Raw genomic sequence first — 18,138 nt, forward strand, 5'->3', positions numbered from 1 at the left:
GTGGTGGGTGGACTAGGGTGGGGAGGGGGTTAGGGGTTATTTTTTTGTTGGTCTGCGCTGAGAGAAGAGAAAGTGAGTGATTGCTCTGGTTCAGGTGTTTGGTTGGCACGCCTCGTTAGGCTAAATGAAAGGGTGTGTGTGGGGGGGGGGGGGGGGTTGTATTGTATCGTCACACCCCCTTGCGGACGAAAGGGCTAAAGATCAATGATGTGCTGCTTGTCACAGTGGGGATAGAGTTATCCTCTAGTGCTGCAAACCGTCAATTAAACTACAGTATATTCTAGTATACCGAGGGGTCGAATTGGCATTGAAAGCCCACCAGAAGTCTCTAGGAAAGCAATATCGTTCTAAGTATTATTCTATGACAATAACTTTATTTTAATACGCAGGATATTCATGTATATTTCAGTGTAAATGTTATACTGTCATTATATGCATGTGTCTGTTCTTTATAGCCAAATTGTCTTTGGAAATGCCTTAGTTTTATTACTTTTGTTAACTGACCCTCTGGGGAGAGTCTTAAAGCGGGATGATCCTGGATTATCTTTCTAGGGGATGTGGATTAATCTCTTCTCTCTCTAGATTCTGTTTGTATAATCTCTGTATGTATTGTATATTTTTGTTATGATGTAAAGGGTTTTTTGGACGCTGTCATGTTTGCTTGTTTCAATAAAATATGAATGAATCGGTGTACAGAGTGTCATGTATGTATGTGTATGTATGCATTGTGTTGGCCTGAGATTACATCAGCCCTTACACACAGTTTGACCTAGTTATGGCGACCATGCAGACTTACACCGTGGTCATTTTGTCTCATGTTTTCTTGACCACAATGTTATCATTTAGTTTGCAGATTATTTAGACGGATTCTATAGGTTAACTGTTTACAATAACAACTGGTTTTCAACCAGTGGTCCTTGAAGTCCTGAATTCCAGGTGGTCCCCATTTAAATGATAGTTGGTAACCAAATGGACCCTTATAGGTATTTAAATTATTGTTAAACATCTGCATTAATTCATTGACGACAAGTCTACACAGTTAGACAATGTAGAAGAATTATTTTGATCAACGTTTGCCTGTTTTCTCTCCTAATGGTACAAACATTAATACAGCAAGGAATCGTGGACAGAATCTGTTTCAGTTTTGGGTCTGCGAGGCTAGCTGGTCCATGGCTCAAAGGTCTGCGAGGCTAGCTGGTCCATGGCTCAAAGGTCTGCGAGGCTAGCTGGTCCATGGCTCAAAGGTCTGTGAGGCTAGCTGGTCCATGGCTCAAAGGTCTGTGAGGCTAGCTGGTCCATGGCTCAAAGGTCTGCGAGGCTAGCTGGTCCATGGCTCAAAGGTCTGCGAGGCTAGCTGGTCCATGGCTCAAAGGTCTGTGAGGCTAGCTGGTCCATGGCTCAAAGGTCTGCGAGGCTAGCTGGTCCATGGCTTAAAGGTCTGCGAGGCTAGCTGGTCCATGGCTCAAAGGTCTGTGAGGCTAGCTGGTCCATGGCTCAAAGGTCTGTGAGGCTAGCTGGTCCATGGCTCAAAGGTCTGTGAGGCTAGCTGGTCCATGGCTCAAAGGTCTGCGAGGCTAGCTGGTCCATGGCTCAAAGGTCTGCGAGGCTAGCTGGTCCATGGCTCAAAGGTCTGCGAGGCTAGCTGGTCCATGGCTCAAAGGCCCAATTAATAATGGGCCTTGATATGAAACGGGTTGAAAACCACTGCTATATAGTAAATATATGTGATGCGTATAATTATTCACACTTTGCTAGTTTTGGGTTGGCTCATATCAGGGTAGAAGACGAGGTTTACTGCGACTGGTATTAGTCAATTTACAATTTAGGCATTTGGCAGATGCTCTTAATCCAGAGTGATTTACATTAAGCAAGAACAAAAAGCATGTCAATACATCACATACATAAAAAGTAGTTATCATGAAACATGCGTAAACTAAGAACATAACAGTGGAATATATCTAATGAAACTATTTATAAACTATACATATATAATCTACTATACTATACACATATATACAATAAAGTGCTATATGACTACATAAAAAGCAATTCTAGTGCTGTCTACGCAACATGCTATAAGTCTGTATAAAATGCTATCTAAGTCTACATAAAGTCAAATAGACATTGCCCTCTGCAGTCCCTCCTACATCATCAAATTAATACACTTCTCCAGAGTGAGCGACGCCCACAGCCACAACACTAGAGGGAGCAGCCTGCATGGTACCGCCCACATTTAGAACACACCTCCTACTCTGTAGTGGTTTTGATTGATTGAAAGACTTATTAACAGTATGCAGAATAGGTACATTTCAAGCACAACTCAATACAAATACTGTTAACTGTGAGTGGACGACACCATAAATAAAGCATTATACACTTGTTTTTAATAGGGTCCACCAAACAGGAAATCATCAAAAGGAGGTGAAAAGATAATATACAGTGAGGGGAAAGGGGGGTGGGGGGGACCCAGACCTTTTTATGGGGGCCAGTTTCGAATTGCAGCCGTCCATACTGTAGGTGCCCTTTGATTGCGGTTTTGAAGGAGTCGAGGGATTCAGATGTCTTAATGACTGTCGGTAGGGCGTTCCACATTTTGGTGGCATAGGAGCGAAAATAATTTAGTCCCTTGTTTGTGCCGAATCTGGGTTGCACATGGTTTGTTGAACTCCCTCTGGTGTTTTGGGTGTGGACTTTGTTGACATTAAGGAAGTATTTAGACAGTACGGTATCTTGGTAGTGTAGCGAATCTTGTGGACCAGACCCATTGCAAGATGCTGTACTCGTCAACCCTAAGCCATTCCAGCCTGTCAAAATGGGCAGGGGTGGGTTCGGGGAGTGAGGCTTGTTTTAAGCCTTGGAGGTGCTGTGGTACCAATAGTCGAAGAATGGCAGATCTAGAAGATCACAAATGCGTTGCAAGCTTGTAGATCGGCTCTTTTCACTATACTTCCTAAACATTTGTTTTCTGGAATTTTTGGAATTTCTTAGATTTGTCCTTGATGAAATTACTTTGAATAATCATTGAATTTTGTTCTTAATTCATGATGAAAAGTTTGAGTTTGTTCTGGATTTTTTAATTTTATATATAGGCTACTGTTTTTATTAGGCATTTTGTATTTGACATAACTTCAGAATATCAATGACAGATACATGAGTAAGTAAGTAATATAAAAAGAACAAATAATATGGGGAATGTTTTTTTGAAAATGTTTTTGAAATAATTCAAATCAAAATGTAGGAAACCAAATATAAAGGGACCCATATATACAAATGTGTCCGTGAGCCACAAATGGGTCCCGACCCACTGTTTGGGAACCAGTGCGTTAAAGCAGTGGTTCACAAACCTTTTCACGTCAAGGACCCCCACGTTGACACTAATTAGGACCCGTCAAGGACCCCCACGTTGACACTAATTAGGACCCGTCAAGGACCCCCACGTTGACACTAATTAGGACCCGTCAAGGACCCCCACGTTGACACTAATTAGGACCCGTCAAGGACCCCCACGTTGACACTAATTAGGACCCGTCAAGGACCCCCACGTTGACACTAATTAGGACCCGTCAAGGACCCCCACGTTGACACTAATTAGGACCCGTCAAGGACCCCCACGTTGACACTAATTAGGACCCGTCAAGGACCCCCACGTTGACACTAATTAGGACCCGTCAAGGACCCCCACGTTGACACTAATTAGGACCCGTCAAGGACCCCCACGTTGACACTAATTAGGACCCGTCAAGGACCCCCACGTTGACACTAATTAGGACCCGTCAAGGACCCCCACGTTGACACTAATTAGGACCCGTCAAGGACCCCCACGTTGACACTAATTAGGACCCGTCAAGGACCCCCACGTTGACACTAATTAGGACCCGTCAAGGACCCCCACGTTGACACTAATTAGGACCCGTCAAGGACCCCCACGTTGACACTAATTAGGACCCGTCAAGGACCCCCACGTTGACACTAATTAGGACCCGTCAAGGACCCCCACGTTGACACTAATTAGGACCCGTCAAGGACCCCCACGTTGACACTAATTAGGACCCGTCAAGGACCCCCACGTTGACACTAATTAGGACCCGTCAAGGACCCCCACGTTGACACTAATTAGGACCCGTCAAGGACCCCCACGTTGACACTAATTAGGACCCGTCAAGGACCCCCACGTTGACACTAATTAGGACCCGTCAAGGACCCCCACGTTGACACTAATTAGGACCCGTCAAGGACCCCCACGTTGACACTAATTAGGACCCGTCAAGGACCCCCACGTTGACACTAATTAGGACCCGTCAAGGACCCCCACGTTGACACTAATTAGGACCCGTCAAGGACCCCCACGTTGACACTAATTAGGACCCGTCAAGGACCCCCACGTTGACACTAATTAGGACCCGTCAAGGACCCCCACGTTGACACTCATTAGCCCGCGGAGCCCCATTTGAAGAGATATGCAGGGACCCCCATAAGAGAAGACTTTTACAGCTCTGTAGTGATTCTCAACCCGTTTAATTTCAAGGACCCCCAGTTTGACATGCATTAGTCTATGGACCCCCCCATTTAATGGCATTTCTATATCTAGGACCCCAATTTATATATTGTAAAATCAATACAATGGATGCCATTTATACACTCTCTGAGTTACAGACCCATAAGGGTCCATTTCGTTCCTAACTATGATTTAGCTGGGGACCCCCTGGAACTCCCTCAAGGACCCCTAGGGGTCCCTGCCCCGGACCCCACTTTGGGAACCAGTGCGTTCGGTTAAAGGACGTGTAACACTGGTTTCATACACAAATTGAACCCCCCCCCCAAAAAAGATACAAAACAGGACACAAAGGGGAGATAAATGTAATTCTCCCATCTCTAGTGTAGGCTACATTATAGTGTTTGTGATGTTATTAAGTATTATTGCTAATTGTGTATGCTATGTTCATTAATTAATTACATAGGACCACAATGGAAACAATACAGTCCCCAGGACTTTTAGCGTGTCTGACTGTAGGGCAGGCTACACTTTTTGACTAATAAAGTGTTAAAGTCAATACAAATAAAAACATAAATAAAATAATAATAAAATAAGACCGATGAAATATAGACATCACTCCTTCAATCACTTGACTTTAATTCATAATGAATGCTTTTTACTAGTCGATTAAATGATTGTCAGAAAATAAAAGGAGCTTTATTTTAAAAATGACCCCCGCCCCACTTCCTCTGCATGCCAGCCAGCCTGCAGACACAGTAGAGGGTCTTCATCATCACAGCTGTTGGGGGGGATATTTTCCATGATGGCAATATCTCATCGGGGAAGGCGTGTCTGTCACTCTCACTGAATTACTAATAGCGCCCCTTTGTCCTCGGTGGGTGCCCAAAGCCCTCCATCCATCCCTCCATCCATCCATCCCTCCCTCCAGTCCAGCCAGACAGACAGAAATCCAGACAGACAGCCAGCGGTACTCCATGGCGGCTGCACCCGTCAAACAGCGCTCGGGGCCGGGGGGATCCCGGGCGCAGCTACCGCCCTGCTACTACGAGGGATACCTGGAGAAGCGAGGACCGAAGGAGAAGGTAAGGTGGAAGGGGTTTTGCTTCCATCGCGTGCCGGTGTTGAGTGTGACACACTAGCCTGAGCCGGTTCCGTGTTGTTATAAGGCAGTGCATGCATGCTGTGGTCGGTCAGACAGTCAGTACAGTGGGCTGCTGTGGAAGGGGGGATATATCTCATATTATTAATAATCCCCTGCTGTTCGTTCTATATTAATAGAGCTGTCTGTCAACTATTGTGTCGGTTCCTCTGGGCGTCTGACTGGAGTCTGGGCGAGGCGACACACACACACACACACACACACACACACACACACACCGACCTGCTGTTGTTATTATGGGGGATTTTATTTGCTTCACAGTTTACACACACAGCGTCTATAGCCCGCTGCTCTCATCCATAAAAGCAAAGCGTGGACATACATTGGAGACGCATGTACATTTTATGAATGGACTGCTAAACGTGTCATTTAAATTAATGACAACATGCATGAATCAGGATTGTCTCCATATAGGCTACATACCTACCATACAGCCATTCTCTCTGTATACTGTCTCAGTATTAGACAGTAGACTAGAAGGCCATACACTAGTCTTATTTGAACAGAGATTAAAATAGGGTGCATTTTGCATCCCAAAACGCAGTTTATAGTTTAGGGACGCAATAAAACAACCACCTCTGCATCCACGGGATGCACTACTGTACTGTTTTTTTATTCTAGTTTATTTTGCTAGCTTTAGTTATAATAATCATTTATTCTTCTGTTTTCTACATGGAATAGTTTACCACATTATAACCATATAAAATGAAATGGGAGTTAAATGCTGCAATTTGTAAAAATGGGACTCATCAAATGTCCCTGGGACTCATCTAAAAGACCATCCCTGCATCCCGGGACTCTACATTGACTATTACATTGAAAACCTTGATTTATATCACTGTTTGAATTTTATTAGGCTACTTGAAACATCAGGAATGCAATACAATTGGTGCAGGTGGTGTCCTCCTAAACACATTCCCTCTGGCAATAATGAGCCTATTGAATCTTTATTTAAATGTCAAATCAATACAGTAATGGTGGCCTCACTCACTCTCACAAAGTTGCAGAGAGAGAGCATTGGCTAGAAGGTATATGGTGATGCATGTTAATAGCATGTATAGGAGGGCTATTAGAACATGCAGGTAGGGATGCATAAATGCATTTTTAAGGGAATGGATACTCTTTCCCTCATTTTGGAGAGGGGTTCAGGTGTACACAGCCACACATCCATGAGAACATTTCCATAACAGCTGAGCTCCAGGTTGCCTCCAGCTCTCATCCCCCCCTGGGAGAAACACTAAAACCATCAATTTAACAAACATCATTTAGAAAACACTAAAAACGTCAATATTGCACACATGTGACTCTATAGAGACAGACTCATGCCAGAGGTTTGGCTCCAGTGGCAATCCCAATCCCAGAGTGTCCTAGAAGAGCAGTAGTTCTCAAACTTTTTGGGCCGCGACCCCCCCCCCCCCCAAAAAAAACACACACACACACACACACACACACACACACACACACACACAGAGACAAGCACTTAAATTATATGTACACTGGGGCGGCGGTGGCTCAGGGGTAGAGTGGCTGGATGGCAACCGTTGAGGTTGCCAGTTCGAACCCGGGCTCCCCCAGAGTTACTGTCGAAGTGTCCTTGAGCAAGACACTGAACGCCAAATTGCTCCCGATGTGCAAGTTTGTGCCTTGCATGGTTTCCGCTGCCATCGGTGTATGAATGTGTGTGTGAATGGATGAATGTAATGCACAATCTCTGTAAAGCGCCTTGGATAAAGGCGCTATATAAAAATGCACCATTTTACACTTAAATAGCTGATCTACAAGCTAACAATGCCTCGCAACGTGAGTTTGGGAAGCACCACCAACATCTCTAAATCAATTTGAAAAACGTAGAATTGAAAACGGTGATCTTATAAGCAAGGCAAAAAAACTAAAAACAAACAAAACAAACACCCAGCCTGGTGGAACGCCTTGGGATATAACTGTCATGTAGCTGAGTCTGGGGCCACGTTCACAAACTTGTTCTCTGTGGACTGATATTGGGATGATTGCAAAAGACAAATGCAAAGAAGTTGGCTAAATACTGTTCTGAATCAGCTGTCATAGGCAGTGTGTCTATCTGGAGAAGAAGACCATGTTTCATTTATCCTTGAGTAGCTAAAGGGGGAGAAGAGACAAATATACAGTATAAGTGTCACTTTCTGTATATAGTAAGTCATCTTTTCCCTCTCTGTGCTGTGTTAGCCCATTTTGACCTGAGATCAGATTCTAAAAATGTCTTCTACATCCTGACAGTATTCTGAAAAAGCTATGTTTCTATGTCAGTCGTTCTTCGATTTTTCAAAAATAGCAGACCTACAAGCTCGTAGCGCGCCACTCGGTGGCGCGCTATGAGCTTGTAGATCTGCTATTTTTCAATAGCTAAAGCATAACATAATGCTAACACCAAAAGGGGTTCCCGCCCAAAAGCATGCAGCCGTTGTGTTTGACCATAATGTAGCATTCTGATCTACTAGAGCAGTGCCTGTTGGGCACTGGCCTACTTTGGAACGATGCAAGTCAAGTTGGAAACGCATGCCTCACCAGTCCCCTGCAGTTATTATGTATGTGCCTCTTTTATGCCCATATATGGAGTTCTTTGTCAGGTATGCCCAAATATGGATTCTATGCAGACGTCATAACATGTGATGTCAGAACAACCATTGTGATGTCAGAACAAGCCAGCTCCATATTTGGAGATTGGAGATATGATTCGTCCCAGCGGGTGACGCGGCGCTCCGCCTCCCTCTACGTGCCTCTCTCCCGGTGTGGAGGCGCCTAACTGGCTGGCGGGCCCGACCCGTACAGAGACCCCACAACACGTCGTACACACAGAGACTAGGTGCATAACAGTTAGATAGATGTATTGCACTTTTTGTTTCAGATCCAAATAATAATAATTTGTGTGTGTGTGTGTGTGTGTGTGTGTGTGTGTGTGTGTGTGTGTGTGTGTGTGTGTGTGTGTGTGTGTGTGTGTGTGTGTGTGTGTGTGTGTGTGTGTGTGTGTGTGTGTGTGTGTGTGTGTGTGTGTGTGTGTGTGTGTGTGTGTGTGTGTGTGTGTGTGTGTGTGTGTGTGTGTGTCTCTGTCACAGGCCTCCAGGCGACTTTGGACCTGCCTGTGTGGAAACACCCTGTTTTTCTTCAATAACGCCAAGGACACACATGTGAGTATATACTGTACTGTACACTAGAGCTGTCTGTATACCATTACATCAGACTGACAGGAAACAGGGAGAGAGAGAGATGGGGAGTGACACGCAGCAAAGGTCGTCAGGGATCGGGATTCGAACCCGCGACACTCTGGCAGACTGGCATTGCAGCCTTGGGTGCCCGGACCGCCACCCCGGCGGCCCAGGCCACAATGTCATTGTGTTAGAATTATCTTTGAAAAATCATTCAAATGTGTGCAAATCTTTGAAAATGGATTCTATTGACCAGCCTGTGTGTGTGTGTGTGTGTGTGTGTGTGTGTGTGCGTGTTGTACAGTACGTAGAGAAGCTGGATCTGGGAGGCTTCGTCTCGCTGATAGACGACTGTAGCAGAGACAGAAACCTGGAGGCAGCCAGACTCATCCTGAGGATGAAGGACGGAGAGACCAAACTCACCGTAATACCACTGACCAGACCACACACACATCCATACACACTAGGGCATTAACGACTTGAGATTTTTGTCAAGCAGGGAGGCACTGGGTCCCATTTTTAGAGTCTTTGGTATGACCCGGCCGGGGATTGAACCCCAACCTCCCAGTCTCAGGGCGGACACTCTAACCACAAGGCCACTGAGCTGGTCCATCTTAGATGCTAAAGCAATAACGCTCCGGTATAATAATGGTCCGCTCCGACAAATGGGGGCCAACGCAATTTTGCGCGAGCGTTCGGGCTAGCATAATGAACAATTACAACATGTTGATGTGCTGTATGTTTCAGGCTCCAAACCTAGAAGCAAGGGAGCTGTGGAAAGGTTTCCTCTACTCCGTCATAGATGTAAGTGACTCGCCTCTCTCTCCACACAGTACAGCTAACATCAGCATCACTGTACACTATGTCAGGGGTGGGCAACTTTGACGATGGCGAGGGCCAATATATTTCCACACTGTCGTAGCAAAAAGTAGCCGATCTACAAGCTCAAAACGTGTCGCAATGCGATGCATTTTGAGCTTGTAGATCAGCTATTTTCGCTATATTAGAACCTTGTAACCTCTTTATTGAATTTCAAATGCATTTAGTTTAGTTATAGTTATGTTAACTTTATAAACTGTTAACTAGTTCTACATTGAACACAAAAAGACAATAACATTGTAATACAAGTCATTAAGTACTAGTCATTTAATACTAGTCATGAAGTAATTAAAGCGAGTTTAGAATTGTAACAGCTGAAATCAATACTATATCAGTATTCTGATATTAACATGTGGGCTGCATTAAGTGAAGGTGGGGGTCGCATGTGGCCCCCAGGCCACCAGTTGCCCACCCCTATCATCCAACTCGCCTCTCTCTCCACACAGTACAGCTAACATCAGCATCACTATATCCAAATGGAAGTTGTCCTTATAGTTGTGCTGTGGACTTTACCATACACATTATATCGGGAATTTGTTGCTGATGTCTTGACGAAACCACCTAACTCCACTTTTGAGGTTTTTGAAGTAACACATGGGTTCCCAAAGTGGGGTCCGGGGACCCCTAGGGGTACTTAAGGGAGTTCCAGGGGGTCCCCGCTAAATGATAGTTAGGAACCAAATGGACCCTTATGTGTCTGTAACTCAGAGATTGTATGGAACCAAATGGACCCGTACACTCTCAGAGTTGAATTAATTTTACAATATACATTGGGGTCCCAGATATAGAAATGCCATTAAATAAGGGACTGTAGCCTAATTCAGGTCAAACCGAGGGATTGAAAAGCAATGAAAATGCTTGAAAATCACTGCTAGAGCCGTAAGAATCTTCTCTTATGGGGGCATATGTTTTCAAATGGGGGTCCGCGGGCTAATGAGTGTCAATTTGGGGGTCCTTGACATGAAAAGGTTTGGGAACCACTCCTATAGAACACCCTTCATTAATACTAAAAAAGTATTAAAAAGTGCTCCAACAAAAAACCTCCTAACTTTACTTGAGCTGGATGTTTTTTTTCCTACCAACTATGTCCAAAATATGAACTTTCCATGAAATGAAAGTGATAATGTCGGTGCTCCGTGTGCTTCCCGTCCAGCTCAACGCACCGTCCTGCCTGACCCTGCTGCCCGGCCAGCTGCAGATGCTGAGGGAGGTGGTGGACAAGGAGAGGTCCAGGAGGAGAGCGCGCAGCACCCCCACCCGCGCCCCGCCCTCCCCCCTCTCCGTGCCCCTGGTGGGGGAGATCCCAGCGTGAGTCGGTCGGCTAGCTGTTTCCCCCCCATTCATTATTCATGTTAAGCCATTAAAACCAGGAAGGCATCCCTTTAGCTATATATAATACATAGCAGCGACATACAGAAAACTGTTAGGATTTTAAAACGGTTGTTTTCAAAGTGGGGTCCGACTGGGAGGGACCCCCTGGGGTCCTTGAGGGGGTTCCAGGGCAACACAATCATTTCAACCCCTTTTATCCATTTTGTATGCGTTGGCTATTCCAAAGAATATAGCAGATATACAAGCTCATAGCACATTCGTGCCGCACTATGAGCTTGTAGATATGCTGTATATACAAACAAAATGATTTTTTTTTCCCTAAGCAAACATATTTTAACTAAAATCTTTTTTTTTTTGGGTGCTCCCTGGAACAAAATATTTGAAGATGGGGCTCGCCAGACTCGCCACTGATAAAGCAACATACATTTCCTTCAGAAAACTGTCATGTCACAAACATTTGTAGATTGGGCCTCAGTTCTTTATGGGTTAAAATGGCGGAGGTAGGAATTAATGTGTTGGTAAATTATATACTATTAATAAATAATAAATACATGTGTGCAGGTGTTTCCGGCCTGTGTCCCGTAACGAGGCGGAGGTGTTGTTGGAGAGACATCCAGACTGTGGGAACATGTTGCTGCGTCCAGGCAGAGATGGATGCTCCCTGGCTGTGACCACCAGACAGGACCTCAACGGGTAGGATACTGTACTGTACTGTACTGTACTGTACTGTACTGTACTGTACTGTACTGTACTGTACTGTCACCAGCAGACAGGCCCTCAACGGGTAGGATGTACCACTGTGTACTGTACTGTACTGTCATGATGATGTATGACGATACACATTTCCTATCTGTCTGTCTCTGTCTCTCTGTCTGTCTGTAGGTCGGTTTTCAGACACTACAGAGTGACGCAGAGGGAGCAGGGTGGTTACATCATCGATGTAGAAAATCCAGTAAGTATCCTAACGTAGAAAATAATACTATTTAACCCATTTTGGGCGGGAACCCCTTTTGGTGTTTTAAACATTACGTTATAATTTAGCTATTGAAAAATAGCAGATCTACAAGCTGTAGCACGCTACGAGCTTGTAGATCTGCTATTTTTGAAAAATCGTGAAAATAGATTTTTTTTTTTTTTCGAGGTCATGTTCGTTCATCTTCACTATGGTTGCACCCCAGATCGTTGGTAATGAGAGAGCTGTTTGTTCCGTGTTCGTGATTAAAAAAGAATGCAAAAAAAAAAAGAAAAAAAGTTTGACAATCATCCATGACAAACAAACACTCAAAAGCAGTGAAAGGAGACAGACTTTGAGTGTCTTGGATTTTACACTGGATGGCGCTCTTGGCTAAATAATGATGCATGGCCTCTCTATAGACCGAATAGGTATGTATTTCAAGATTCAATACTTTATTGCCATGTCAACAGAGTTGATTGGAATTTGTTTCAGTGGCACACAGCTGCAGCCATATTTCAGGGCTATCTCGAGAGGAAAAAAAGAAAAGGTGGGGGGTAGACGAGGCGGGTGGGGTGGGGGTGTTGGACGAGGGAGGGAGAGAGGAGAATAGAGAGAGAGAAAAGATATGCGACCGGCTCCGGTGAGAGTAAGAGAGAAGTCTACAGTATTTCCTGTAGGCGGAGACGACATAGCTGTGGTGTAAACAGTCAGCTCTTCTACTACATTGAATGGTAGAGTGACTGATGTTAGTCTGCTCAAACGTTACTCTTTTACCTGCTTTTTACTAACACTAACTTTACAAAGATGTAATGTTGTTGTTGTGTTGTTGTGTGATCCACTAGATCTCCTGCTCCTCTCATACTGAACATGTTGTTCTGTGATCCACTAGATCCCTGCTCCTCTCATACTGAACATGTTGTTCTGTGATCCACTAGATCCCTGCTCCTCTCATACTGAACATGTTCTGTGATCCACTAGATCCCTTGCTCCTCTCATACTGAACATGTTCTGTGATCCACTAGATCCCTTGCTCCTCTCATACTGAACATGTTCTGTGATCCACTAGATCCCGTGCTCCTCGCTCCATGAGGTCATAGACGCTCTGGTAGAGAAGACGGCAGGAACGCTACAACCTTTCTTGCTAGAGGAGCCTTATGAAGAGAACATCAGTGAGTACGCACGCACGCAAGCACGCACCAGCTTATTCTTTCCAAGCCCACGTCTATGCCTGACTTTTTTATTCATAGACAAAGATTGTCTATTAAAGATTATTTAATTAAATGTTGTGTGTTTATTGTCCGCAGCGTACGTTTCGTCTAACGATGAGAATGGAGAGCGGATGCTGCACACCGCCCCCTCCAGCCCCCTGCACAGAGCCCCCTCCAGCCCCCTGCCCAGAGCCCCCGCACTGCCCCCCAAACAGGGTACACACACACACACACACACACACGCGCACACACACACACACACACACACACACACACACACACACACACACACACACACACACACACACACACACACACACACACACACACCCTGATATCATCACTAGCAGGTAAACGCACTCTCACGTGCACGTGAGACAGCTGCGTGCCTGTGCTCCTGCTCAAAACACTGTTGGTGTGGTAGTGAGGTGAGTGTGGACATTTAGTGGCCCTCTCCATCACCCCTGTACTATCGTGCGTGCGTGCGTGCGTGCGTGCGTGCGTGCGTGCGTGCGTGCGTGCGTGCGTGCGTGCGTGCGTGCGTGCGTGCGTGCGTGCGTGCGTGCGTGCGTGCGTCTGTGCTTGCCTGCGTGTGTCTGTGTGTGCGTGCGTGAGTGTGTGCGTGCAGTGGCACTAACGGTGTGTTTGCTCCTCAGATCGGTGGTGCAGCAAAGCGGCGGTCTCCAGAAGCCCCGCCCCCGACCGCCGTATCCTCACCTCCTCAGTCCCCTCCTCCCCCACCAACCCCATGAGGAGGCTCATCCTGTCCCCCTCCCCCCTAGCACACAGTGAGTGTCCCCTGTCCCCCCTAGTGTCTGTCCCCTAGCCTCCCTAGTGTCTGTCCCCTGTCCCCCCTAGTGTATGTCCCCTGTCCCCCCTAGTGTCTGTCCCCTGTCCCCCCTAGTGTCCCCTGTCCCCCTCCCCACTAGCACACAGTGAATGTCTATTTGAAATAGTCTCACACAGGGCCCTGCAAGCTGTGGGCGCTGGTGCTTAAGCTCCACTAAGTTCCATTGTAGCCTAGTAGTTCCCAGCCTTACTCTTCTGCAAAGAGAAAAGCCTGGTCACAACCTAAGGCAGAGGCGCTATCGGCAGTAGTGTCGGTCCGGAACATCCGTCAGATGTATTTCCCCCGGATACGATATTTTTCCGACCAATCACAACACTTGTTTCATTCACAGAGAATGTAAACTGATTTGTAAAGCGTCAACGTCATTTCCTTGGGCGGTACTTCTGCCAAAATCCCGCAACTACCGCCGCAAAACAAATGATAGCGTCTACAGCGTAGGTCTTGCCCAGCGTGGTTCCATTGTTAATCTGGGCCTATGTGTGTGTGTGTGTGTGTGTGTGTGTGTGTGTGTGTGTGTGTGTGTGTGTGTGTGTGTGTGTGTGTGTGTGTGTGTGTGTGTGTGTGTGTGTGTGTGTGTGTGTGTGTGTGTGTGTGTGTGTGTGTGTGTGTGTGTGTGTGTGTGTGTGTGTGTGTGTGTGTGTGTGTGTGTGCGTGCGTGCGTGTGTGCGTGTCCACAGCGCTCAACGAGGAGCTTAAATTGAAGCTGGAGAAGAGACGAGCCAGTCAGGATTAGAGTGCAGTACCACGTCCTGCCACACGGCAGCTCAGCGGCGCTGCAACCTTCCATTATGTTCTTCTGAGCCATCATTCTATCCAGGTCGACTTTTTACATTCATCAAATACTCAAGAAGCGTGTTTTGGGGGATTTTTAATTTTTTTACATAATATAAAATCAAGGTATCAATGATTAAAAATACATTAAAAAAATGAATCTGTCTGCAGCTAAACATTCATATCGGTGCCTTCTATTCCATCTGGATGGAAATAATTCAGTCAACCGAGAACATTATCAAAGTTGTGGCTGCAGCCACCAGGATGGCCACCAGAGGGTGCTATGAGGCCAATTGGAAAGGAGAGGGAAAATTGATTAAAAACAAAAACATTTTAACTTTCAAACTTTTTAAATTATTTTTTTGGAAATAGCTGAGCTATAAGCTAACAACCCTGGCGTTGCATCTTGACACACTATAGTGCAGCCTTTTTCCGCTATTCTTTTGTTTTTTATTTATTATTATTATTTTAAAGCGTTTGCACAATAAGGTCGGTGGGCCGCAGCCAGAAGCTCTGACCAGGGGTCATCATCAATGGGTCCAGAAGCTCTGACCAGGGGTCATCATCAATGGGTCCGTACACTGACAAAATGTGTCCGTGGCAAACACTTGGATTTTGTATGTGGCATTTTAGATTTTCTTTTTTTGCACACAATTATAATGTTCATATTTTGATCATGAGACCCCATTACTGAATCAGTCAAGTCTTTCAGGTTTTCTTCAGAATGTGTAAAGACACTTTTGCAAGGACCCTGTTAACTCTATCAGAGTTACAGACCTGTTATGGTCATAGCTAGCTCTTTATGTGTTCCTAACGCGTTATGCTACACGGGTTGTGCAAGGACGCGCTGGGATTGGTCATGGTCAGTCGCTGTGATTGACAGCCTAAACCTAACCCTAACCTTAACCTCAGTAAACTTAACTTGCCCGGGGGCGTGGTTATAAGCACAACCCGTGTGGGAATTAGTATGTCGCGTTTCTGTCCGTGGCAAAAAAAAAATATATATATAATGACAAAGATGGTCCACCACAAGCCGGCATGGCGACGGACGATCCCCTGGCTATTTGGGGTCCTTCCTTTTTGTCACGGAGAGCTTTGGGAACCCAACCCTGCCCTGCCCTGACCTAGAATCCCTGTTCCAGCTCATTGACTGCATTGTTTCTTTAATGAGCCTGAAACCTACAGGGCTCAGATCTGTACTGTACTGTCGGTTCGCTGCTGACATTCCACTCAATACTTCTCCTCTGTGATGCTGTGTACTGTATGTGATACTACTACTGTACTGTATGTGATACTACTGTACTGTAAATGGTGCTATAATATAACTGACCTCAAATACCTTGGATCCTTTAGGAAGTATGCTTTCCTGATTTGTACTCACTTGTGTGTGCCGGACGGACGGTGTCTCACACACCACACAAATAGCGGAGCTATATTGTTGATGTGATTCTTTCTTAAAGTGGTTTGCTTGAAGTTAAATGTTCTCAAATGGATTTTTTTGGAATGTTGCACACAACAACATATAGGTCAAAACATAATTCATATTGATTCTCTGGTCTATGACCAGAGAATCCCCCCCCCCCCCCCCCACCCTAGGGCCAGGGGTCCTTGAGAGGGTTAAGCCCAATTTAAACTGTCAGCTATTCAGAAATAGCAGATCCACAAGCAGTGCCAAATTAGCCATTGGTCAGGGGCCCTTTGGGGAAATTGGATCGCGCGGTACTCATGGGTTTGAGGCCCTGAAAAGGGCTTGATTTGGTTAAATTTAGGTCAAAAAGATGATTAAAACACACTTTGCGCGCGCGCTTTGGGTGCCTCAAACAATTTACCGGCCCAGGGGCCCTCGTGGGGGTTACTTTACTCCGTCCCTGTGCACACACAAGCTCTTAAATCTGTTATTTTTGGTGCGAGACACTTTATTCAAGTATAAATTGAGTCACATGGGGCATTTTTAAAGTGTTGTTCTGTTTGGTACAACCGTTCTGTTTGTCAACAGAAACGAGTTGCTGCTTGTAATTTTCAATGCATAACTGTCTCAATGAGTACACTGTATTTATATGTAAGGCTGCCCTCCAATGGAATAGATGTTGAACTACTGCTGACTGACCAACTCAAACTGACATGTTTGGAAACTAGGCTTTTGTGTTAAGTTTATATCATTCCCTTTCTCCTATGCTGCAGAACTTTACTTCCCACTTAGCCCTGAAACATGACATAAGCAACTTCAGCCTGTTTTTTGGGACCGCTATACATTTACAGAGCAAACGTCTACACAAACGTTCAGATTGCAAATATAAAGTACTCACCACGGGTGCCACGGATGTTAGAACTTTGCTGGTCGAATGCTTCCACGTTGTTTAATGAAAGCCATTTTTATCCAAGCGCCCCGGCTATTTTTCTCAAACTGGGTGCGTTTGCGCACTCGCCTATTATTGGCAGTGCGGTCAGTGTGCCTATATCGAACACACCCAGTGTATCAGAGTGCAACACACCTCCCAACCTATAGGGGCGCGTAGTTGAAAGCCTATGGCGAAAAAAGCAGCTCGGATATAAATGCTTTTTAAACAAGCTAGAATTGTAACATCCGTGGCCCTTTATATTTGAAATCTGAATGTTTATGTACACGTTTGCTCTGTAAAAATAGCAGTCCCAAAAAACAGGCTGAAGTTTCGCTGTGACGCTCGTGAAGTACGGGCGCCATGTGAACCATGGCTACTTCCCACTATGGCAGAGCCTGACCGATATACTATATCGGTTTGGAGGACGATATATTGACCATTGTTTGACCTTTTTCACAACATCGGTTTCGCCGATTATGCAGCTGATGTGTCCCGATCGATGGAGTTATGAAATCTTTCACCTGTACCACTCGTTCTGGGATACAATCACATCAGATTAAAGTATTAATTAAGGTATTCTCCTTAATGCAGATCTGATGGGTAAAAAGCAACAATAAAAACTAATCTCAGAATGGATAGGTATGTTTACCAAGACCAAACGGATGACTTTGTGTCATCTTTTTTTTTTCTTATTGTTTTTTGTGTGCAAATGTTTATAAGACTCCATGAAGTGCCGTAGGCACTAGAGCTCATGCGAGACTGTCTTCGTACTCTGACCGCTCTCTTGTACATTTGTATTATATCTTCTGTGTTGTGTCTGTTTTCATACTATTATCAAAGAACACTGTTGTTCATTACATCTCGAGGGCATTAAACTGTTTTTTTTGCATGAAAGTCTTCATTTATCCAAGAACTCATTTATGTTGGCGGACCCTGGAAAATGGGTCCGTGTCAATATAGGCTCGGGCAAT

At 45.2% G+C, this 18,138-nt stretch overlaps 1 protein-coding gene across 1 annotated transcript; it reads left to right on the plus strand.

The window, feature by feature from the left end:
* Positions 1–5,459: 5,459 nt before the first annotated feature.
* On the plus strand, positions 5,460–14,790 carry stap2a (signal transducing adaptor family member 2a; the record flags this gene model as incomplete). Its single annotated transcript, XM_079498108.1, has 11 exons — positions 5,460–5,577; positions 8,744–8,815; positions 9,138–9,257; positions 9,581–9,637; positions 10,866–11,020; positions 11,606–11,737; positions 11,927–11,996; positions 13,066–13,168; positions 13,304–13,423; positions 13,864–13,995; positions 14,735–14,790. The coding sequence occupies exons 1-11, from the start codon at positions 5,470–5,472 to the stop codon at positions 14,788–14,790; spliced, it is 1,125 nt and encodes a 374-aa protein (XP_079354234.1). The 5' UTR covers positions 5,460–5,469.
* Between the last annotated feature and the right edge of the window lie 3,348 nt (positions 14,791–18,138).

Source organism: Electrona antarctica, assembly GCF_951216825.1.
Source record: "Electrona antarctica genome assembly, chromosome: 1".
In the NCBI taxonomy this organism is placed as follows: domain Eukaryota; kingdom Metazoa; phylum Chordata; class Actinopteri; order Myctophiformes; family Myctophidae; genus Electrona; species Electrona antarctica.